Genomic DNA, 22,817 nt, shown 5'->3' with positions numbered 1-22,817 from the left:
AAGTCATGCTCCAAGAAAATAAAGGCAGATGCTGCGACCCATCTTGAGGCGTAGGCTGCAGAACTTGCACATGATTTCTGCCACGTTCTCTGGTCTGAGAAATCCCAAGACGAGCCCAGATTCTAGGGAGCTGAGAATGGCCGCACCTCTTACTGGGAACTTAATGGAAGGAGAGGAGAACACATACTACAAAAGGGTGTGGAGGAGGGGTGACTCACTGAGGATTAACACTGTTATCATTTACCATGGAGATCAAGAAAAGGGAGTTTATGTTTAAATGGCAAGGAATTAGCTCTAGTTACTTTGGTACTGGCAGTGGGTTACGGGCCCATGAGAAAGGGCTGCAATGGGCCTGAGGTTTGAAGTGTCCGCACCACGGGCACTGGAATGGGCAGGGGCCAGTAGTGCAGGGAGCTGCAGAGCTGGGGCTCAGTGATCAACAGAAACACGCAGACTTCAGATGTTGGAAGATCCACTCTAAACAAACTGATTCTATACAAAACTGAATGCAGGCTGCTGTTGGAATATAATACACAGTTGCACTGCTTAAGTGTAGCACAAGGGTATTTTCTTAAATTTTTAATTCACTTATATAAATAAGCTCATAAATATGTATATCGGAAAAATACATATCTTACTATGGGTCACGGTCCAGGTTTGAAAGTCACTGATTTAGTATGTATTGGGGTGGGGGGAGTATCTATATCCATGAAAAAAAATGTGTTAACATCGGTATCTAGTCAGAGTTACAAGGTGATAGAGAGTAAGGATGGTAATTCTATGACTTGGGCAGTTTCCTTCCATTCTAAGAGGTTTCAAACAAAGGGAACCTTGCTCGGCAGGCGTGGCTCAGCAGTTGAGCATCGATCTATGATCCAGGAGACTGAGGTTTGATTCCTGATCAGGGCACATGCACGGGTTTCGGGCTCCATCCCCAGTGGGGGGCGTGCAGGAGGCAGCTGATTAATGACTCTCATCATTGATGTTTCTCTCTCTCTCTCCCTTCCTCTCTCTGAAATCAATAAAGATATAGTTAAAAAACAAACAAAACAAAAACACAAAGGGAACCTTGAACGGTATGATTTCATTTTAAATGCTTAGTTGGAATCCTTAGATGGAACAAAACAGGGTGGATCCTAAGCTGGAAAGACTTGTGACAGAAATCAGATGACCTTCCAGTTGGCTGTAGTAACAGCTCCAGGGGCAGGCCTAACACTGATCTCACTACCCGACACTGTATCAGATAACTATTTACTGCCAAATTTTCTCCACTGGAACATATGCTCCCTGAGAGCAGGGCTCTGTCTGGTTCACTGCTGAGTCCCCAGTGGCTAGATCAGTACCCAGCACACAGTAGGCACTCAATGAATATTTGTGGAATAAACAAATAAGCGGAGGAATGGATGGGGATGGGGTAGGAAGAGGAACTTCATCCTAGGTGCTATATTTTATAGTCACTGCTTCTCACTGAATGTACTTTGTAAGCTGTTTCCATCTGTGCTTATTTTTTTTCAAACGGGTTCAGAACCCAATTATGATCTTTTTTTTCAGATTTTAAAAATTAACTTAGAGAGTGAGAAAGGGAGAGGGAGAGAGAAACATCCATGTGAGAGTGAGAGAGAAACATCCATGCTGCCTCCTGCAGGCCCCCTACTGGTTATTGAGCCTGCAACCCAGGCATGTGCCCTGACCTGGAATTGAACCACCTTTTAGTGCATGGGACAGCGCCCAACCAACTGAGCCACACCAGCCAGGGCCCAAACACTTGTTTTCTAGGATATTTTCAGATTGCTGCTCAGCTGGTCACAGCAGTGTTACTGAAACCCATCAGCATGGAGCCAGGCAGCACCTAGAGAGGAGAGCTAATCACTCTAACTCTCGCTGGCAGCCTCATTTTTCATAGAGGTCTGCAGTGTTCGTGGACTGGGCAGCCTGTTCCCAGGACGAGAGACAACTGACAATAATAGATAAGGATTGTTCATTTTACTGAAAGATTGTTCATTCATTGAGCAAGGAGACCTCAATATGCTGTCAACGGGGTATGAGGAAGAAACAAAGTGAAGAAAGACACAACGGCGGATATGGCTACTTTTTTTTTTTTTTTTTTTTTACTTTGAACATTAGCATGAAGTTGGTTACCGTACACATCCAAGGGCCCAGCATCTCGGAAATATCATGAAGTGGCACACCTTGTACCAGGTTCTCACAAGAATAAAATAGACAATGCTACATCAAGTGGTTAAAAATACACAAAAAGTAGTTTTAACAGTCTATAAATTTTTTATACTTAAAATCATGATTGAGTTGAAATAAAAAAGTGCATTTCAATTGCTAAAAAAATAATATTGGTATAGTTAACATGGGGGGGGGGATCAGTACATTGAGGGATTTGACAGGATGCTGGAAAAGATGACTCAGGGAAGCTAGGCTAGTTTGGAGATTCGGAGGAGAGCTGTTCCACCTCACTGCGGCTCCCTGGGGCCAACCAGCTCTCCTCTCCCCAGAATCTTTCCCATCTTCACAGATCCTGTCCTACCTACCTGTCACATCCCCAACTGAAAGACTCTTCTAAATTTCTTTGCAGCATGAGAATTACCTGCCCTACACGAGTCAACTTGACCTTCAATTGCGTCTTGGCAGAGGTAGGAGAGGGACACTGCCCCCTTCTGGACTTGACACAAGTACCCCAGCCACATGGCCTTAATCCTTATGACCTAGCAGGCAGAACAGGGACTGAGCAGCTTCTGTTTTGTCAAAACTCCTTTGGACAAATGTTCAACATTCAACAACAAGCTTTGTAAACCTAACACTAAACAATTTCTGGCAAGCAAACTGGATTTCCTTTTCTATAAGAAATGCGGAAAAGTGCAAGTGATTTCAGTACTGTCGGGGAAAACAGAAATAAAACAAACAAGTTACACCTGCCACCTGTTACCTAAACCGATCACAGCTTCAGTTTCATTTTCTGTCAAGTGTTGGAGTTACAAGTGGACACCCCTATCTACCTGTATTGCTCAGGGTCAGACAGCTATGCGTCAGGAAGGCCATTCCTGGCTCTCCAGGGAAAATAGTTTTGGCCTCGTGTTTTCCCTTAGTTATTACCGACCTGCTTACTTGCTGCTGCTGCTGCAAGGAGCACAAACAAAACCCCTGGTCAGAGAGTTGGCGAGGATTCGGTGCCCTAAGACTAGTGAGTGACAGAGGGAACACAAACTGAATTCTAACCAGAGGAGTGGCTGCTTCAGGGGATCCCCCTGACCCTGACACTTGCTCCCTGGTGTAACAGACATGCATTTGGAGCAGAACAGGCGAGAAGCTTTTCCTCATTCATACTCCAGAGTTATTACCGCTGCTCTCATGCTTCTCAGAGATGCGTTGGTCCCGTGCTGGTGGTGGGATTTGGAAGGAGGGTCGCCTTCCTGCCTTAGCCCAGAACACATCTCCTATGGGAAGGTCCTGGCTTTCCATTTCGGGCACCATTATTTCAAAAGACTAATAATTAAGATGTCTGGCCCACAAGGACCTCTAACCCATATATCAACCTTTGTTTGCATCATGAAGGCTGAGCAACTACTGGACATAGTAATAGGGGAAATGTCTTAAAAACCCAGATCTATAAATAAGCATGAGTCAAGAGGGGATATTCTATAGGAGACTTGAAAGCGGGCTTTCTTTAGAAGGCTTAGAATAAAAAAGCTTAAGTACTTTGTCGCTCCCTTGTGGACAAAGCCAGTACTGCTGATGAAGTAGAACCACACAGTTCATGTCAAGAATGCATGCCCATTCGAAGGACTCATCTGATTTTCAGAGGCGGATACAACCTCAGAAGTAAACAGCAAAATTATGCAATAGTAGTTGTTTTTTTTTTACTTTTGAAAACCTAATGAGTTGAATAATCAAGCACAGACACAATGTTTCTGGGGGAGTTGGAGATCCTAAAAGAGTATTTCCCACCAACTTGCAAATGCAATTAAAGAGCCTGGAGTCCTATGCAGGATGTGAGTTGGCATCTCTGTCCTTCTGATCACATGGTCCCTCTCACCTGTAAAAGACAGGTAGGGAGGAAGCTGTGTTCATTCAGAGGAGCTGGGTATTAAGAAGCAACTTGGTTCTTCGGCACATCCGGTAGAGGCAGGCTCTTTGGTTGACATGCAAGTATCAGGCTTCCTTCTGAAGTTAAGCAAAATTCAGCTTTGAACCCCTTTTTGCCCCATTTCCTACATGTCCCCCAAATTGTTTTCAAGTAATCTGTAACATCCCCAATCTCACCAGAGAAGCTCAAATTGTGTAAAAGGACCTGCAACTAGAAAGTGGAGGGGACATTTCTCAGGGGCAAGGGCTCTTGGATACCTGCACCCAATGTTTCCTGTCACAGAAGACGTGAAACGAGCCAGCGCTCTGTCTCTGGGATGCGGCTCCTCCAGGTGCGAACCCACCATGGTCTCCGCTCATCCTGCCCGTGACCCCGAAGAGAAAAGCCACACATTTCAAAGGGGTTACTCTAGGTAGCCAGTTACTACCTGAAAGAGGCAAACTTCTGCATCAGTAACGGGACTATGAAGGCAAATTGAAACAACAAGGAGCCCTTGTTACTTGTTTTGTAGAAAGCAACCTTTTGTGCTTTGTAAACTAGTCATCCCGTCCCAACAGCCGGAGGAGACGTCCAACGTCTTGAACTCACTCATTATCAAACAGAAACCAATTCTCACAATTCTGCACTGTCCCAGCGAAACACCCTGTCGCCAGACAGAAAGGATGGAAACTTTAGTAACAGCTGCCTCCTTAGAGTCCCACATGTGGGTCTAGTTTTGAAAACCTGAGCATTAGTATTATTAATTTGACAGGAAGAGGCATGACATTTTAAGTCAAAAGGACAGATCTTGACTAAACCCAAAATACTCAATAGCTTTCATTCACTTAAAAAAACCCAACAGAACCCAACTCAATCCAATTCCTCATTTTAAAGAGTTTTCAGTTTTGGGGGAGAACTGAAAGGGAGCAAGAGCCCTGTACACAGCACAGACTTCAGTTCCAACTGAAAGGTGAGCCAACTGCTAAAATGTTTTATTAATAAGGTGCTCATATCACACGGAGAACACACTGCAACCCCCTTTTCATTACATCCTTCATATATTATCTATAACCATATTTAAAACATCAGTTAGATGAGAAGTGGAAAAGAAAGTAGCTGGAAGTGTTGGAGGGACAGGAGGATGAGAGAGGCAGGGCAAAAACCAATCGGGGACTTTGGATAAACACAGAGAACACTTTTAAATTATCTGATTGCAATAAAATTATGGATATAACCTTGCAAAATGTTTCTGGAAGAGAGAGGGCGTGCAGGAAGAGGGCCCAGCAACGGCGGCACTCGGGAAGACTAGGACGGGAAGTTCACGAGATGCTCAAGGCCTTGCACTTGGAAGAGCATCTGGTTTCCGACGCAAGGAAAGAAAAGAGCACGGTAAGGACAAAGCATTTCATCGTTAGAGATGTAACAGGTAAAGAAGATATAAATAAAAGTTAAAATGCAATCTAACCGTGGCAAGGGGAACAAAACAAATACGTCCAAAATGCTCGTCCAAGGTTTTAGCTGTTTTGTGGAGCCCCAACACTCACGGAGAATGAAACGATCAGAGGTAGGATTTAAACCAGGAGGAGTGTCCCAGGATGCTGGCTTTTCGAAGGCACTCAGGAACAGAGCGAGACGGAAGCGGCAGCGAGCTGACGGAGCTTCAGAGAGGTGTAGGTCACGTATCTGTCGCACGGGAAGAGAAACCCTAGGAACACCGTGGCCATACACGTATCCTCGAGTCACACACAGAGTAACAAGGCAGAAATCCACTTTATAAGTATTTCTTCCAATAATATAGCCTCTACTTAGGGAGTAAGAAAGAGAAGCTTGATTTCTGAACAGGCAACTCTGCAAAAGAGCTTTGACTTAATGAAGAATCTGATAAATTGTAATTATCTGCTTCTTTATTCAAATTTACCGAGTCTCAAGCTTCAAAGTTGGGACAACCAAAGAGTTTGATTTTCCTTTGAATCTTGCAAAACCTATCCTCTAAGACAAAAAGAACTGATCATCAAGTCTATAAAAAGTCTAGAGAGTATAAAAGTATGAAAGTGGAGACATTGACGGCAACTTTTATGGCTTCCATAGAAAGTGTAGAGAGGCTCTCTGGTTTGCTTGAACGAGGTAGTGCCCAGGGCTGGGAGGCCATCGTTACCTATGATAAATGCTACAGGTGACAGAAGCAAGTTAGCTAGGGCGTTGTTATTGCATAATAGTGCCACTATCTCTAGTGGCCAACGACCTCTCATTCCTGAAAAAATGACCTTTTGGGAAATTTCTTATCTTGGTTTAGGCAAAGGAAAATGAAAACCCAATATTTACTTGCTTGATTTTACAATCTGAAGAGTTCCAAGTGAGTTTATTTTTGTAATGGTACATAGCTGATAAAATTCTTAAATGTAGCCTAAGCCTTTTCATTAAATACTCCCCAAACAGTCTAGAACAGTATCAAAATGTTCATCATGTGGATCAACAATGTAATAAAAGCTGACTCTCCTATACAGTAGCTCTAACAGAAAGGATTCTCTAACTTTAGTTTTCTTTTTCTTTTTCTTACAGTAAAACTCCACCACCATCTGTGTTTCACTAACTGAAATTCTGCAAGATGGGGTAAATATATATACATCTGCAATGGATTTCTATTTCTGCTTGATCTTCTCAAAATTTAAAACTTCCAGTGAAATCAAAATTAAACTAAACATACATATCCACTCAACAAACATAAAAACTGAGAAATGTTCAAGAAGCAGAACATTCAAAGTTCACGAGCACCCCTTCAGAGTATTTTGCCTTCTGTTAGTACACTCAGGACAAATGATAGGGAGCATCTAACCACAATAAAAAGGTGGTTCCAACAACTGTAGTTTTTAAAAGATGATACAACTATAGTAATGTCCATGCTCAGTCATTAATATAGAACAGTTCATGTAAACGGTAGACTGGAAAAGCATATGTAACTGATTTGCACAGGTTTCTCTGAACTACCATAAAGTTTTATGTGGCGATCCCCCTGCTTGCTAAAAGTAATCAAATCAAATCACAGATATACGTGGAAACGAAGCCACACGCCTCTGAACCGTTCATCTTCTATTCTCCATTCCAGTGAGAAGAAATTTAACTCGGTCTGAGCTTACCTGACTTATCTGAGAAAGCAGCAAGCAGCCTTTCGTTAAGGCTAAGAAAGAGTTTATATTTGGGTGACACATCTATGAGAAAAGAACAGAACAATGAGAAAAGGCAGTATCAACCCAAGAAAGTCCTTGACCCTAGCAATGACAGAAGCCTTCGCAGACCGTACAAGTCAGTCACGAGAAACGGCCTCAATCTGATACCTGTATAATGCTGAGCCGTGGCCGCTGTTGCCTTTAAAGACTGATTGAAGTACAGACAATGGCTGAGAACTCAAACTCCTCCATCGTTCTTTTCTCCATAAACAGAGAGCAAACAGGAGTAAGTGTTAAAGGAGCCCTGGGGTGCTGTGCTGCACCCGGGAGAGAACGCACCACATGAAGGACTCCAGCCAAACTGTCAACCCTGAGTCTGAGTCTCGAGCGTGTTAACCCTGACGTGCATATATGTTTAAGGCTTAATCCTGCGGTTCTTATACTCAGAAGCATTCAAGCTGCGACTGTTCTTAATGCATTTCATTCTTCACGGGTAACTTGCCACTGCTGAGGAGTCATTATGTTCTGGGCAACCTTCCTGAAGACCACAGATCCCAAGTCAGGAAAGGTACACTTATAGAGGGGAAAAACCTGGAAGTTTCCAGAGTGTTCCACAATACATTTCACCAAGAACTGAATTGTGTGACAATGCTGATTAAAAAAAAAAAAAAAAAAATCCTTTCTTTCTTTTCTTTTTTTTTTTTTCCTTCTGTTAAGGGTGGTGGTTATTATTTGCTTAATACTGGTCTCCCTATGTAGCAGATACTTTCTTATGGCTATATTCGCTTCAGTAAAGAAATCCAAGATGACTACCTGAATTTTCCAGTGTATATTTATAGCACACCTTATACAATGGTTGCTTCAATGGCCTCAAGTCTAGAGTTCAGAATTGCTACCCTATACCGTAACTTTATTTAGAACAAGATAAGGTATAGCCAATTAACTAAGCTGCAATTTACATCTTTAAAAAAATAATTTTAATATCACAGGCTTGGCCATGGGATGATGACACGTCTACGTGAAGGTCAGACCCACAAACTTGTCATGGAATTCCCAGGAGACTGTGGGAGTGACAGGAGGCAGCCACGAAAGAGGTAACAGTCATAAACAGGGAATTAACTTTCCTTATTGGTTTGGGTACCTGGGTGTTCAAAGAATGTATACAAATATTTAAAATAGCATTCTTTAGAAATTAGATCCAAAACCAGGAACAAAAGTGTGTTTTGAGATACTTTTCTGCCTCATTCCAAAATTTTTCTAAGTTCATTATAGAAGACAAGGCAGTAATCAGAAGGGGAGAAATGAACATATGAAACCAAAAATCAAAGAGATAATGCAATATTTCAAAATAGGTAATTAACCTCAAAGGAAAGAGTTCCACTTTCCCACCATAGCGCTAATCAGCCAGAAAGGTGCTTAAAGTATGTCTGCATACTTAATATTAAAAATAAAAATAAATAAATGCCAGGGTTCTGATTCAGGCAATGATTTAAGAGACCAAGGAAAGAAGTTTCAAGATTAAAAAATCAAGAGTGCTCACTTCACAGCACATATGCTACAACTGGAATGACACAGAGAGGATTAGCATGGCCCCTGCGCGAGGATGACACGCAAAGTCGTGAAGCGTTCCATGTTTTTAAAAAATAATTTTTAAAAAATCAAAAGAGGAAGAGAGAGAAAGTAGATGTAGCTTTGGAACTCAGTTTTCTGAGATGAAAACATACAAAATTTTAGTTATATTGAGTCTGGATACATTTGATCAGTTACATATATTTGTATGTTAGCCCTTCTGTTCAGCCTTTCCTATTAATAAGCTCCTGACTATGCTCTTTCAAAAGTTATCCAAACTTAAAAGTAACCTGCCTAAAGGTTTTAGAGATGCTCTCCTTATCACCTATGAACCTTGCTTGCAATCACAGCATTTTTTGCAGAAGACAGGGCAATGAAACGTAGTTTTCTTTCCCTCGCTACAATTTAAACTGTGTTGGCATAAGCTCCAGGCTGTGGATCTATCCAGTGATATAACAGACATTGTAAAACTCAAGCAATGTGTTCTCACCCAAATTTCTCAGCCACTATCGGCAATGTTGTTTGTGATTTTAGTGTACTGTTTTATCTTTTCATAACAGTCTAGAAAAATAATGCAACTTCAAAATGAGAAGTGTATTATGTCATTCCATGGAGGTGGGACATGAACACAGTTCCCAGAGAAGTGAGAAACAGGCGTCACTGGGATGAGACAATCTCCACTACTTCCTTCTCTTGACAGTGAACAGCTTCACTGAGAATCTCAAAACATGCAAGTTTCAGGCGACTTCCCTGGAAAAGGCCCAACACTCTGCAAACCAGCCATTTGATGCACTAACTGAACCAAACAAAACATGGAGGACAGGAGCATGTCAGTGAGCCCAACAGACACGTGAGTGTTAAGCAGAGATTAAAAACTACCCAGGACTGATGCCAAGTTCTGAAAGCAAAACCTCATTTCTGCAGTAACTTGGTCTGCAGACCCTCTCACTTACATCTAGTCTCTGAAGCACCTTTGACTTGTACGGATGTAAGAATAGTAAATTTGAACTATAGAAGTTATATGCATCTTTAAGAATCACATTTTGATGATTATAAAAAATTTTTTCTATTTTACAACATAGGTCCAGCTACACTGAAAAAATTACACCGCTTATTGAAATACATTTCATTTTAGAAACAGACTACTAAAGAAGTCTATACAAAAACTCTAAAATAATTTCTGTAGTAAAATAAAGAGTGCGTTAGGAGAGCTACACAAAGAAGAAAATTTCCATCTTTCTCTATAATGCTTGATATACTGTGAAAACGTGGCTAGCTCAACTCTGTAGCCAGCACCAAAAGCTGAAAAGAATTCATTACGCTACACAGTGATACAATTAATGCTCTGGGTTAACCTCACAGTCTTCCCGATCAGTACAAAGGAAACCAGGCCCGTCCCCTCTTTGAGGAGAAGTCCAGGATATAAAAGCAAGCATACCTCATCAGCTGATATGAAATTATAAAATCCCACAAGTCTGAGTATTTGAAATTTATAAAAGTCACCAGAAAATGCAAGCAAATTGGGCTTTAGTTTGGTGGTTCCCCTGGTTTGGATGACAGTTCCCTCCGTGAGCTCAGGTGGTCTGGCTCATCCCCTTGATGTACTGAGTCACCAGGACAATGACACAGCTCTTGGCAGAGGCTGAGGGGAGTCTGACAGCTACAGAAATGCTCACCGACTCCCGCTCCGCAAACACACGTGGGCACAGAGCTTGTGGAGAACACACTTGAGGAGGTGGACGCTAATGATGCTGTGCCGAGCTGTTCTTCTCTGCCAGGTGCCGCAGAAAGTTGTCCTCGCCCTGGCCTCTGTGATTTAAAGGCTCGCTCTTAAAGAGAGCTGGAGGTGGAGGGAGGTGCGGGACCGGAGGGATAGGAAGGTGGTGCGGGTGATGAGGGTGTGGGTGGATGTGGAGGTGTGAAAAGGGGTGGGGAATGGGCCTTGGGGGCAGAGTGCTTACAGGGTTCATGTTGATTGGCGGGGCTGGGGTTGTGGGTGTGTTCACCACCGAAGGAACCGGGGCGGCTGGGGCAGTTGTAAGTGGGATCTGGACAGCAGGCGGCACGTTCACAGGGCTGGTCACCCGAAAGCACTTCTCCTTGTGGGCCTTCAGCATGTTGGAGAAGCGGAAGCGCTGGCCACACACATCACACGGATAGGGCTTCTCGCCTGTGTGAGTTCTGCGGTGCCTCTTCATGTTGGGGCGGCTGGTGAAGCTTTTGCCACAGATTTCACAGATAAAGGGTTTCTCTCCTGAGGTCAACAGAGACACAAAAAAATGCTTAACTACTAGGCGGTAATTATGTGCTCGGTATTGCTCAGATTACAGGAGATCACCATTCCTCTCCCTGTGGCATACTATGTTCTAATAGTCAAAAGGGAGTCTCCCCAAGTGGGGACTTAACAAATAAGAGCAGATACGAGTAAAACTTACAGACAACCTACATCTGGGCTTGGTTAAAAAAAGGTATCTACAGTAGTGACCCTTAATGTCCTACAGGGAGAACAGTCCACACGGCTCTCCTGTGCTCCAGGGAACCAACACCACAGGCGAATCTCCACCTTAAATTCGGGCACGTTAGTCTGTAAGCAATACCTGACATTCCAACCAGAAGCGAGACTTTGCTGAAAATGACCTGTGGAGCAAGCAAGTTTCTCGGTGTCCGCTCGTGCATAACCCTCCGCATGGGGCTACTCTCTGGCATTGGACTTGGAAACTGGGCGGACTCAGTCTACCATGTGGATTTCACGCTGCAGTCCCTCCACAGGAGCGCTACTGGCACCTCCGCAAACAGTTCTTCATTGCGGGGGACTCTGGCACATCTGAAGAGCACGCAGCACTCCAGGTGCCAGCTTACTAAATGCCCCCAAGAGATTTTTACAATAAAAAATGTCTCCATACCATTTCCAAATGTCCACTGGCACATGGAGAGCTGGGGGGAGGGGGCCACTGCTTCTTGCTGAGAATCACTGGGCCAATCAGTCAAAAAGGAAACAAAATCCCATAGCTCCAAGGGCACTTAGGGAGAAATTACGTTTGGGTTCTACGAGATTAATTTTTAAGCCTCCTTACTTTCCTTTGGACTTTTTGCTTAGTTCCGTGCTATGTCTGCCTGCTTCTCCATACAGGCTATGGGGAGAAACAAAATGGTATTATATGTCCATTAATCACTTCACATGGAATTCCGCTCAGGTGAGGGGTGGGGTGCCTGTGTACCTGTGCTTCAGTGACCAGGTGCTTGTATTTATCAATTCCTTCATCAGAGCTCAGTGTATGTAGCATGTATCTTTAGTTGACATAAAATTTTATTCAACAAAGACATTAATCACAAAATATGCACACTGTGAAAAAGGAAGAAATGCAGGAGAGGAGAGGAAGGAACGGAGGGAAAGATGCACAGAGAGGAGGAGGTGAGTGCAGCGGCTTAAGTAGCTGGAGGTCCCTTTCAATCTTGCAACATTTACTAGGCACCTACTACGTGCCAGCACTGTGCATGAATGTGGCACAACTACTGCCTTCAAAAAACTTATTTTTCTGTCTAGTTCCAGTTTCCTGCTGAATAACAAAAAACTGAATCCTAAAAGTGACTCAGGACTTAGAGCCTATCCAAGAGCCACCAAATTATAGGAGAATTTGTTAAATACTCTATATATTCAGTTATCCATTTAGGCTTCAAAATTATCATTATCTTTTGAGGTATAATTTACTTAATTAAACTCTTCTCATCTACTCTAATTCTTAAAATCGTAGGGTGCTCTGCTCTGAATGGGAAGAAAGTCCTCCAGGCAGGCATTAAAAGATATATATATATATTGATTTCAAAGAGAAGAAGGGAGAGGGAGAAAGAGAAGCATCATCCATCTGCCGCCTCGAGCCCACAACTCGGCCATGTGCCCTGACTGGGAATGGAACCAGCACCCTCCTGGTGCATGGGACGGTGCTCAGCCAGCTGAGCCACACAAACCGGGCCAGGCAGGCATTTTTCTTTGGACTTCTACAGAGAAATGGAACCTAAAGAGATCCATCCACGGGCAGAAATTTTCTTACCGCTAGTTAAGCAAAACAGCAGGCTAAGCAAGATAATCTCTTGTGGTTCTTTCCAGCTCTGCTACTCTGTACACCAGCCATTTTCAACCTTTTTCATCTCATGGCACACATAAACTAATTACTAATATTCTGCAGCACATCAAAATATATATTTTTTGCCAATCTGAAAAAAAAATAGGTATTTTTTTTTAATTCTCACCTGAGAATATTTTTTCCATTGCTTCCCTCCTCATTGCTTTTCAGAGAGAGTGGGAGAGAGAGAGAGAGAGGAAGAGAGAGACATCGATGTGAGAGAGATACATCGACTGGTTGCCTCCTGTGTGCGCACTGACTGGGGCCAAGGACAAGCCTGCAACCGAGGTACGTGCCCTCGGCCGGAATCGAACACTGGACCTTTCAGTCTGCGGGCTGACGCCCTAACCACTGAGCAAAACCAGCAAGGGCAAAATGGGTATAATTTTTATTCCTCCACACCTGACGGCTGTTGTTGTGCTGGTTGTTGTCATTTTTTATCTGACAATCTAAGGGAAAAGTGGTCAGTGCCCCTGACTAAACAGTCAGGTATTGCATGTTTTAAAAATTCTTATGGCACACTGGCTGAAAATCGCTGCTGCAGACTAACAGAACCTAGAATCTTATGATTAGATTTAGAAACCTGAAAAATGTTTGATAATGTTCAATTTGTATAAAGACAGCTAATCCCAGAACGTCAAGTTACAACTGAGATACAATGATAGTGTTTACCAGGGTAGCTATATTTTAGCCAGTTCTCTGGAAGCTAGATAGTCAAATGCTTACAAGATACAAATCCATGCTATGGAACATACACCCCTAAAAACAAAATGTGGCTAAAATATTATTTAGCCTCATTGGATGGATGTGTTCCTGAAAGTAGTGAACTTTGGTAAATCAAATCCAATGAAACCTTTAAGAGTATTGAGAACATTCTATTTAAAGCAGTCAGTGTCCTCCTTCTTAAAGGTCCAGAACCCTTTCCTTAGAAAATACACACAAAACAAGTTTCATACCATTTCAGGAGTCCCTATGGCCCAAATACAGAATCCATTCTCTTGAAGGAACCTCTAGTTAAAAGGCACTAACAAGGAATCCTTTTTTTTTTAAATCCTCACTTGAGGATATCTTTTCCATTGTTTTTAAGAGACAGTGGAAGGGAGAGAGGAAGAGAGGGAAAGGGAGAGAGGTAAAGAGGAGGGAGAAAGAGAGAGAAACATCGATGTGAGAGAGACACATCAACTGGTTGCCTCCCACAAGCCTGCGACGGAGGTATGTGTCCTTGGCTGAAACTGAACCCGGGACTCTTCAGTCCAGGGGCCAATGCTCTAACCACTGAACCAAACTGGCTACAAGGAATCCTTTTTAAAATAGTTATGAAAGCCTAATTATTCAGTATTAAAAATCTATATTTTAATATATCAGGTATATTTAAAGTGAAATTTCCATGTAGAACAAAAATTGGCGGTTAAGATTTTGAAATAAACAGACTCACAGGTGATCAACAAGTACTTGAGACATAGCTGCACCTTTCCCAAGAAATTCTTACCAGTGTGTGTTTTCATGTGCTCATCGAAGTACTGCTTCATGTTGAAGTCCTTGCCGCACCACTGGCACATGAACTGCTTGTGCCCAATGTGGATGCTCATGTGGGAGCGCAGCTGGTACTTGTACTGAAACCTTTCGTCACAGTTCTGCAATGGACAAGGCCGAGATATTTGAATGCCAAGCATAATAGCTTTACTTGAGTCCACCCTAGATAGTCTCTGAGACAGGTGTACTTTTCCTATTCAAAATAGAACCTGCTTTTGTCAACTACTTGGTTCTGTTTAAATCTGCAGCTGTGTTAATAAAAAGGACATTTCTCATGTAATCACTGAAGTATACCCAACTTCTCTGAATTACTAAAAGAAAAATAACTCATGTGTTAGTCCCAGATTTAAAAATATGTTAAAAAAGATATTTCTCTGCCTAGCAGCGAGACAACACAATGCTCAGAACACGTGTGGAGGCTGTGGGAGCGCAGCCTGGTGCCTCGGGCTTCAGCACATCCCCTTGGCTGCCTCACCATACAGACAGGAGCTGGGGCCTAGGCCTGGGCCTGGGCTTGGTGGTAGCACCTTCCTTACCTCACATCTGAAGGGCTTCTCTCCAGAATGCTGCAAGGAGTGCACCTTGAGTGACATACTGCGTTTGAACGATTTTCCACAGGTTTCACACGTAAAAGGCATGTCTTTTGTGTGTGCTGCAACACAGAATGCACTTATACTCAAAATAAGTTCGCCCAAAAGCTCAAACTGAGAAAGATACGTGTCCTGCAGTAAGGCCATTGTGCCATCTTAATTTCCTACACTCTAAATTGTGAGGCTTTAACAGCAACATTCTGAGAATAAATAGCAACGTTGAAAAGGAACCTGGGTGTGGAAGACTGTACTGTCCGATTTGGTGATACTCGCTGAAGACATGTTGCATTAGTTTCAACAAGTCAAAGGTGACTAAAGTAAGGCAGTGCCTCACACCCTGCCCAACCAGAGCATAAAACACACCAGAAAAGAAGGGGAAAGTACACGTGTGAGAGAAAAAAAGCCGATGAAACTTACCAACCATGTGTTTCCGCACGTGAGCCATGGTATAGAATTTCTTCTCACAAATTTCACAGGAAAACTTCTTTTCTGCATATCCATGGACAATCTTGATATGTTCGTGAAGGGACCAGAGTTTCTTGAATGATTTGTTACAGGAAACACACTGAGCAGGATAAATAGAAATAATCTTTATTTAGAGGGGCTTGCAGAAAGTCATACCCGCCTCCTGGCAGATGACTTAGGTGTGCTTAGGTTCATGGCACAAGGCCAGGACCCAAACAAATGCTATTCTCCCAGGGAGTCCAGGTTCCAACACCCAGATGTGTGTGTCCTATTTTCCAAGATGCACCTTTTAGAGACACTTTGAGAGTATGAAAACAATGGCAAAAAATAAGACAAGAAGAAATGGAAAGTTCCACTAGTATCAAAGAGCTGACTGCTTTTATCAAGTTTGTATTGTACCCATAAAAACACCCTGCAAGTTTTTTTTTTAAATATATGTATTACCAAAAGCGGCTGCCTCCTACACATGGGTCACTAATAGGTATTTACCAAAAGATATAAACTAATTTAAAATTAGCATAAATAAAAACAAGAAAAAACAAAATATATGTCAATGGTTATAGGTCTGTAGAAGTATAACAATGTTTTTGCTCCATAGAGAATGTATTTGGAACCTTCATTAACACAAATTACTGAGATTTTATTATATTTTTCTAAATCTAATTTGCTCTATTAAATATTTCCCTCTGGCAGAGTTTAACATAACCTCTAAACTGTTCGTATCATCTCCCTTTTCCCTTATAGCCCAACTCCAGATGTCTCATACAAGTACCTATAGCAGCAACTTTCAACCAGTATGCAGCAAGGATTTCTAAAACATGCAATACCTGTTTCCCCTTAATTGTCAGACGAAAAAATGACAACAGCCAACAGAACAATAGCCATCCGTCCGGTGTAAGTGAATCAAAATTATACCTAATCTTTTGTCAGATCGGCAAAAGATAATATTCTTTGATGTGCTGCAGAATTTTAATTAGCTTATGTGCCATGAGATAAACAAGGTTAAAAATCGCTGACCTATAGGAAACACATGCCACGCTGCTTAGTTCCTTGTATTATGAATCATTAATGGTCTAGGCTATCAGGCATAAAGTATATGAAAATAAAGTGCTTCTGGTTAAAGCAAAACAATACTAGAAAGTTCTAGGTAACCATCGGACTCTGGGACACTCAAGGGAATGAGCTGGTATTCACTGTAAATAAAGGCCTCTTAACATCACTGTCACTTCAGAAAACAAGGACTCTGAATTTACTGTTTGAGAAAAGGACAGACAACTCCTACAAACTATTTTGTGGAACAAAGTTTTAACTTTTACTTGTTGCTAGGTCATCATGATTATTAGAATCCGTACTTAAGAACAAAGCAATTTTCCTGAGGAATGTAAAGAGAGTTCACTTAGCAGCATTCAAAAACCTAAGCATGTTTAATCGTATCATGGTGAGGAATAGTGAGGAAAGTCACACACACAAAAATATTTATTAAATGTTTTCTGTTCTGTAACTTAATAAAGTAAGTTTAAGTTAAAAACCAACAACACTATATAAAAGTCTTCAAGACCAAGACACACCTTTCGGCAATTAATCGCACAGAACCTAGTTTGACCCCTAGGGTGCAGCACTGCATCACACTCCCTTTGGCCTGAACTGCTGCAACCAGTTCATCACCAAGCAAGGCACTGGCAGCTACTGGAGGGTATGGGCGCATGGCTCAGTCTTCTTTTATTTACCCAGTGTTTGGGAAATCAAATCACAACCGATGATAAATCAAAAAGCAGTGAAATTTTAGCAGATGTAATTTATATTTTTAAAAACTCTCTTTAAAGTAAAGCAATGACCTCAGTTGTTGATTAAAAGCAAGAGGAAATGTGGAAAATAAGGAGTGCCCCAGGAAATGAACCAAAACAAAACAATTGCATCTTTTAAAAGAAATTTAGCTTCAATATGGTACAAAATATGTCTATTTTACATATGTTATGCAGGCATTAATAGACTTACCTTTCGTAAGTATTCATTAATATGCATTCACATGTGTAAACCAACATAGCTCAACACAGTAATATAATTCATTCGACAAAATATACTTAGCACACCTCTTAACCTATCACAACACAGTCCTTTCAAGGCACCAGCCCGGTTTGAACACCATGTTTTGTTACCTTAACGATACGGTACAGTAGCATTACATAACCCTACTGCCAGGTGGGCAACATTTTCCACCAGCTCAGCCTCTGTTTAAAGTTTGCATATTCCCATGGGCTCAGCCTCTTGACAAATTTAATGCTGTCAATTCTCCACTGGTAAAAGCAAACTCACTCCTGGAGATCTTCCATTTCCACCGGTCTGAGTCATTATGGTTTTTGTCCCCAGCAGCTGCACTAGAATCTGGCATCCTTTTAAGTCTAGAAAGGGACTGCTCTCTACTCCTGAACTTTGCTCAATATTTCTGACAGAGAAGATGCCAGAATGAACTATAATACATGTCCTACAATTGTGACTCTCAGTGCAAAGTCGGTGTTGACTTTACCTCCCAGGCAATCACCTATAACAGATCCCCCTTCCATTGTACCTGGGTTCCCACTAGTCCAGCGTCAGTTAGATTTAATGCTTTTGAAAGAAAATGTTAAGCCTGGGTTTTGAAAAGACCAAAGCAGGAGCTTTTAGAGAGCTAACTTGGCGAAATCTGTCCCTTCAGCCTCTATTGTATTTATTGTCTTGGGCGGACACCAGGTGAGTCTGAACAGCCAGGGTCTATCCTGGAAAGTTTGCCCTCTCGGTGATGAAACCTACCTGAATATTTTTTTCACAGTCTGTTTGCTGGTGAAGGGACAGCTCACTTTCCAGGACAAACTTCTTGCCACACTTATCACAAATCTGCATGCGCCTGTGAGTAACGTTCATGTGCTTCTCCAGGTACCAGCGAGTATTAAACACCCTGGGGCACTTCTCACAGGTCAGAGTCTCTTTCTCTTCACACTTAGCTTTCGGGACCGGCGCTCGGGGCTCCTTGGCCGCCCGCTTCTTACGCTTAGGCGGCTCCGCGCTCTTCCTGCGGCCGCGCGCGGCCCTGGGGGCGGGCGAGGCGGCGGCCGCGGCCACGGAGGCAGCTCTGCGCGTCCTGCGGCGCGGGGCGCGCGCCGCCGCCGGCTGCTCCTTCCGCCGCCCGTTCTCGCCGTAGTCGGTGCTGTCGTCGGTGGCGTCCTCCTCGCTCTCTTCCTCTTCCTCCTCGCTGCTCGTCTTAAGAACAGGAGTCTCTTTGGACTGAGAAGAGACACCCTTTTCCCCTTTAGACACATTTAAGGTTTGATTATTAAGGTTTACCTCCACTATGATCTGCTCCCTTTTGTAGGAGACCTCCTCCTCCTCCGAGTCATCGGAATTCTCCCGGTCCTCCTTGACCGCGCGCGCCTCGGCCGCGGGCCGGCTCTCCCTGAAATACGGCTGCTCCTCCGCCTCGTGCACGTGCGGTTTGCTCATCTTGGTGTCCACTAACACAGAATAAGGGCTTCCCGACTCCCTTTTGTACACTTTGGTGGACAGGTCAAGTTCTTGGTTGGCACCATGATAAAAGGTAGGTGGCCCTTGACCACGACGGCTGTCTTCCTGTGCCATCCCCGCTGCATGCGCGGCACAGTTTTCAACCAGCTCCTGACAGGAACTGGCTGTGTGGCTCATTGGTAGGTGGCCCAATTTATTAAGTAGTTCAGACTATAGAGAAATAGCTTTAAAACTGCGTAATTATCAAGACTCAAATCTTTTTCCATCTACAAAGAATCACTAAAGTGAAAAAAAGGTATTCCCGGAACCCGCGTGCAATTCTTCCAGGTTGCAGCACCACAGCGTAGGTCAAAAGGCTCGGTATATGGCAAGAGCAGAGCGCTAGTGATTTTTCTTTTGAAGACAGCTGCGAGGGACTTGGAGCATCTTATCTACAAAGAAAAGCAAAGAAGAAAAAAAGTCAGATACCACTATTTCCTTCGTATAGCATGCACCTACACCACACAACAAACACAGCTTAAAATGATTAAACTCTTTATATATACAATTCTTTATCCTGCTTACATGGTTCGGTGTGGGCCATTATTTTACTGGGTTACATGAATTCAACGTTTTGTTAGAATTAGACTGAGTAAATTCTAAGAAAGCAGGAGCCACTACCCCTTCACTGAGATAGCCTTGGAGCTTAGCACAGTGCCTAGCATTTAGTAGGTGTTCCGTATATATTTGATGACTAAATGAATAGCTACTATTGTATAGTATTCATTATCCTAGATGCTAGGGGACATACTGATATGGCAAAATATATGGTCTCTGTCCACAAGCAGTTTACAATCTTGTTACATGTGTCGTACATGAAACACACAAGAGTGCTATGCTGGCTGGCTTTCTTTTCAGTATCAGACACCACTGCCCCCCCCACAGTGAGAGCTCACAGAACAAAGGTGATAGTGGGCTAGGCACTGCAGACCAAGAAAATAAACCTGTTAATTCACATAACTATTGAAGAGAGAGAAAATGTCCCTGGCTTTAAATAGTTTTAATCCAGGTATAGATATTATTATAGGTACTATTGTTTTCAGATTTATCAGAGTAATTTCAAAGTTGCCAAGTATTTTTAAATTTGTTCTATGCATAGCTCACTAGATTGACTCAATAACTGGGTGATTTTTCACGCCATTTGCACAGAAATCTAAATTCTAAGAAACAGTAACCATCAGGTTGATATGGTTCCAAGAAAAATAAAACCATCAATTTGAAAAAAAAGATCAGAAAGGCACATAATTTGCTTTGTGACATACCTCACATTGCTGTTTAGCCAACCACCTAACCTGTGAGTCATATGAAATTACTGCAAACACATACCCTGTCTAGTTGACAAAAGTGTATTTACTGAATACCTGCTCTGTGCACATGCACTGTGAAGGTGCTTATTATCTATTATTTATATTTAATAGCCACTGCAAAACTTTGGGGTTGATTTTTACAGTACTCTTCTCTTCCATTTTCTTTCTCTGTATGGATTTATTCTTTTAAAAAATTATTTTCCGCCCGGCCAGGCGTGGCTCAGCGGTTGAGCGTCAACCTAGGATCCAGGAGATCGGGGTTCGATTCCCGGTCAGGGCACATGCCCGGGTTGTGGGCTCAATCAATGACTCTCTCATCATTGATGTTTCTGTCTCTCTCTCTCTCCCTCTCCTTTCCTCTCTCTCAAATCAATAAAGATATATTTTTAAAAAAATAAAATTATTTTCCTTTCATTTCAGTGGAATTTCAGAAAAGAGTGGTGATAAATGCTACCAAGTTTTGCTTGACATCTGAATAGATATATTTATACTTTTTGTACTTATTAATGAGAAAGTTATGCCTCTGAGAGGCTAATTTGTCCAAGATCACATATCTATTCAATGACAAAAGCAATGTTTGACCCTAAGTCTGCCTGACTCCAAACCTCATGTTCCATCTACTATGACAAATGATGACACTCCAAAAAATAATTTAAAATCAATTGTTCCTGTAATCACATATCTTTTTGCAACAGTTTCATACCTCATATTTTAAGTAGGAAAATCCTAGTATCTTCATTTTGCATGTGCTAAAACTTCTGACCCATGGAAATAATGTAAACTACTACAAGTACTGTTATATAAACTTACATTAATTATCTCAAATTAAGCAATGGAGGAGAGACAGTAAAATTCAACCAACCAGCAAAAGCTAGGAATTAAATAAAATTCAGGGAGACAAAGAAAAATAAAGGAAAATCCTCTGTGGTAGTCATTAATGGTTCTCCCCAAATATTTCTGGGCACATGGTAGGACTGCACTTTCTAACCCTGCACCCTCCCTGTAGTTGGGTGGAGCACTCTGACTGCTTCTGGCCAGTGCATCATGAGTAGATGTGACACGCACAAGGCCAGGTCCATTTCTAACCAAGATGAGAGCTTCCAGACCTCTTTCTCTCTGCCACAGGTACCAGTAATCTTCAAGGTGATGACTATGATCATTAACCTGGGTCCCTGAGTGACTAAAATGACTTACAGGACATATGCACATTGCAGTGGATTTTTTAAAAATTTACTTTTACACAGAATGGTGGTGTGTGTTTTTTAATTTCTCACCCAAGGATATTTTTTTCATTGCTTTTCAGAGAGTGGAAGGAGAAGAGAGAGAGAGAGAGAGAGAGAAACATTGATGTGAGAGAGACACATTAATTGGTTGCCTCCCGCATTCACCAGACTGGGGCCAGGGATTGAGCCTGCAACCAAGGTATGTGCTAGCACCTTGGCTAAAATCGAACCCTGGACCCTTCAGTCCCTGGGCCGACTCTCTAACCACTGAGCCAAACCAGCTAGGGTGAAAAAGTCATTTCTAGTGAAGGAAAATTAGAATGCAGAATGAGGTGATAATGGGGTATATTCCTGAATGAGAGACAGTATAAGCTGTTCAGTCGTGCTAGAATACAGGGCTTGTGAAAGGGAGAGACGGTACAAAAGGTGAATTATTGTGGCCAACCTTGAGGGCTGAGATGAAGAGTTTGTAGTTAGTATGGATGGCAAGACAGAGCCATCAGAAGTTTTTAAAGAAAAAACTAACATAACCAGAGTTGTGCTTTAGGGGTCAAATTATATGACAGCAAGCAATTGTAGGCCTATTTTTAAGTATATCTTTGAAATATATGTATATATAATAAAACAAATATACAATTAAGCAAGACAGAAGAGATTTAAAATAAGGAAGTTTAAACAGAAAAAATAAAAGGAGGAAAATAAGATATACCAGGAATTAAGATAAAAACAAAATAAAAGCACAACCATTTTACACTAAATTCCATTATCAGTATTGACTAAAACGAAATTTAAAATATCTGAATTGTACTTTAAATGACTTTTTAAAAAGAATGTGTTCCTTATGAAATAATTAATTCCCCTAGCTAGTAATTAAGTTTAAAACTCATGTCCACACTTTATTTTTCTTCTTAATACTTGCCTGAAATGAATGAAACCTGACCATGTCCTGTCTTTCCCTTAAAAATAATCTCTAAGAGTAAGAAACCTTTCAGCCTATGTATGGTGTACACTGGATGTCTGAACTACTTACGATGCTAACTGCTATGTAAGTTTAACAAGTGTAATAAGAATCACTTAGACCCCTCTAATCTTGTTCGTTTATATAAAATATAAGCCATAATGTTATGGCAAAGAATGTGTAACCAAACAGGCTTAATCATGGATAAATAACTAGTGCTCAGTTTTAACCTAATTTATGGTACTATCAACCCTTAAATTTTACTATTTTACATACCCCAG

The 22,817-nt window shown here is 42.0% G+C and overlaps 1 protein-coding gene across 3 annotated transcripts in view; it reads right to left on the bottom strand.

Moving 5' to 3' along the window:
- Positions 1–2,107: 2,107 nt before the first annotated feature.
- The window catches only part of ZNF652 (zinc finger protein 652), a 44,685-nt gene continuing 23,975 nt past the window's right edge, over positions 2,108–22,817 (bottom strand). For all 3 annotated transcript variants that reach the window (XM_081160939.1, XM_081160940.1, XM_081160941.1), the window contains exons 2-6: positions 18,302–19,440; positions 15,467–15,614; positions 14,996–15,111; positions 14,416–14,560; positions 2,108–11,059 (exon numbers count right to left, since the gene is read on the bottom strand). In XM_081160939.1, the coding sequence (XP_081017065.1) occupies positions 10,548–11,059; positions 14,416–14,560; positions 14,996–15,111; positions 15,467–15,614; positions 18,302–19,186 (1,806 nt within the window). In that variant the 5' untranslated portion in view covers positions 19,187–19,440 and the 3' untranslated portion in view covers positions 2,108–10,547. The remainder of the gene's footprint in view (positions 11,060–14,415; positions 14,561–14,995; positions 15,112–15,466; positions 15,615–18,301; positions 19,441–22,817) is intronic.

This window comes from Miniopterus schreibersii (assembly GCF_964146895.1).
Source record: "Miniopterus schreibersii genome assembly, chromosome: 16".
Lineage (NCBI taxonomy): Eukaryota > Metazoa > Chordata > Mammalia > Chiroptera > Miniopteridae > Miniopterus > Miniopterus schreibersii.
This window is presented reverse-complemented; position numbering and strand designations above follow the sequence as displayed.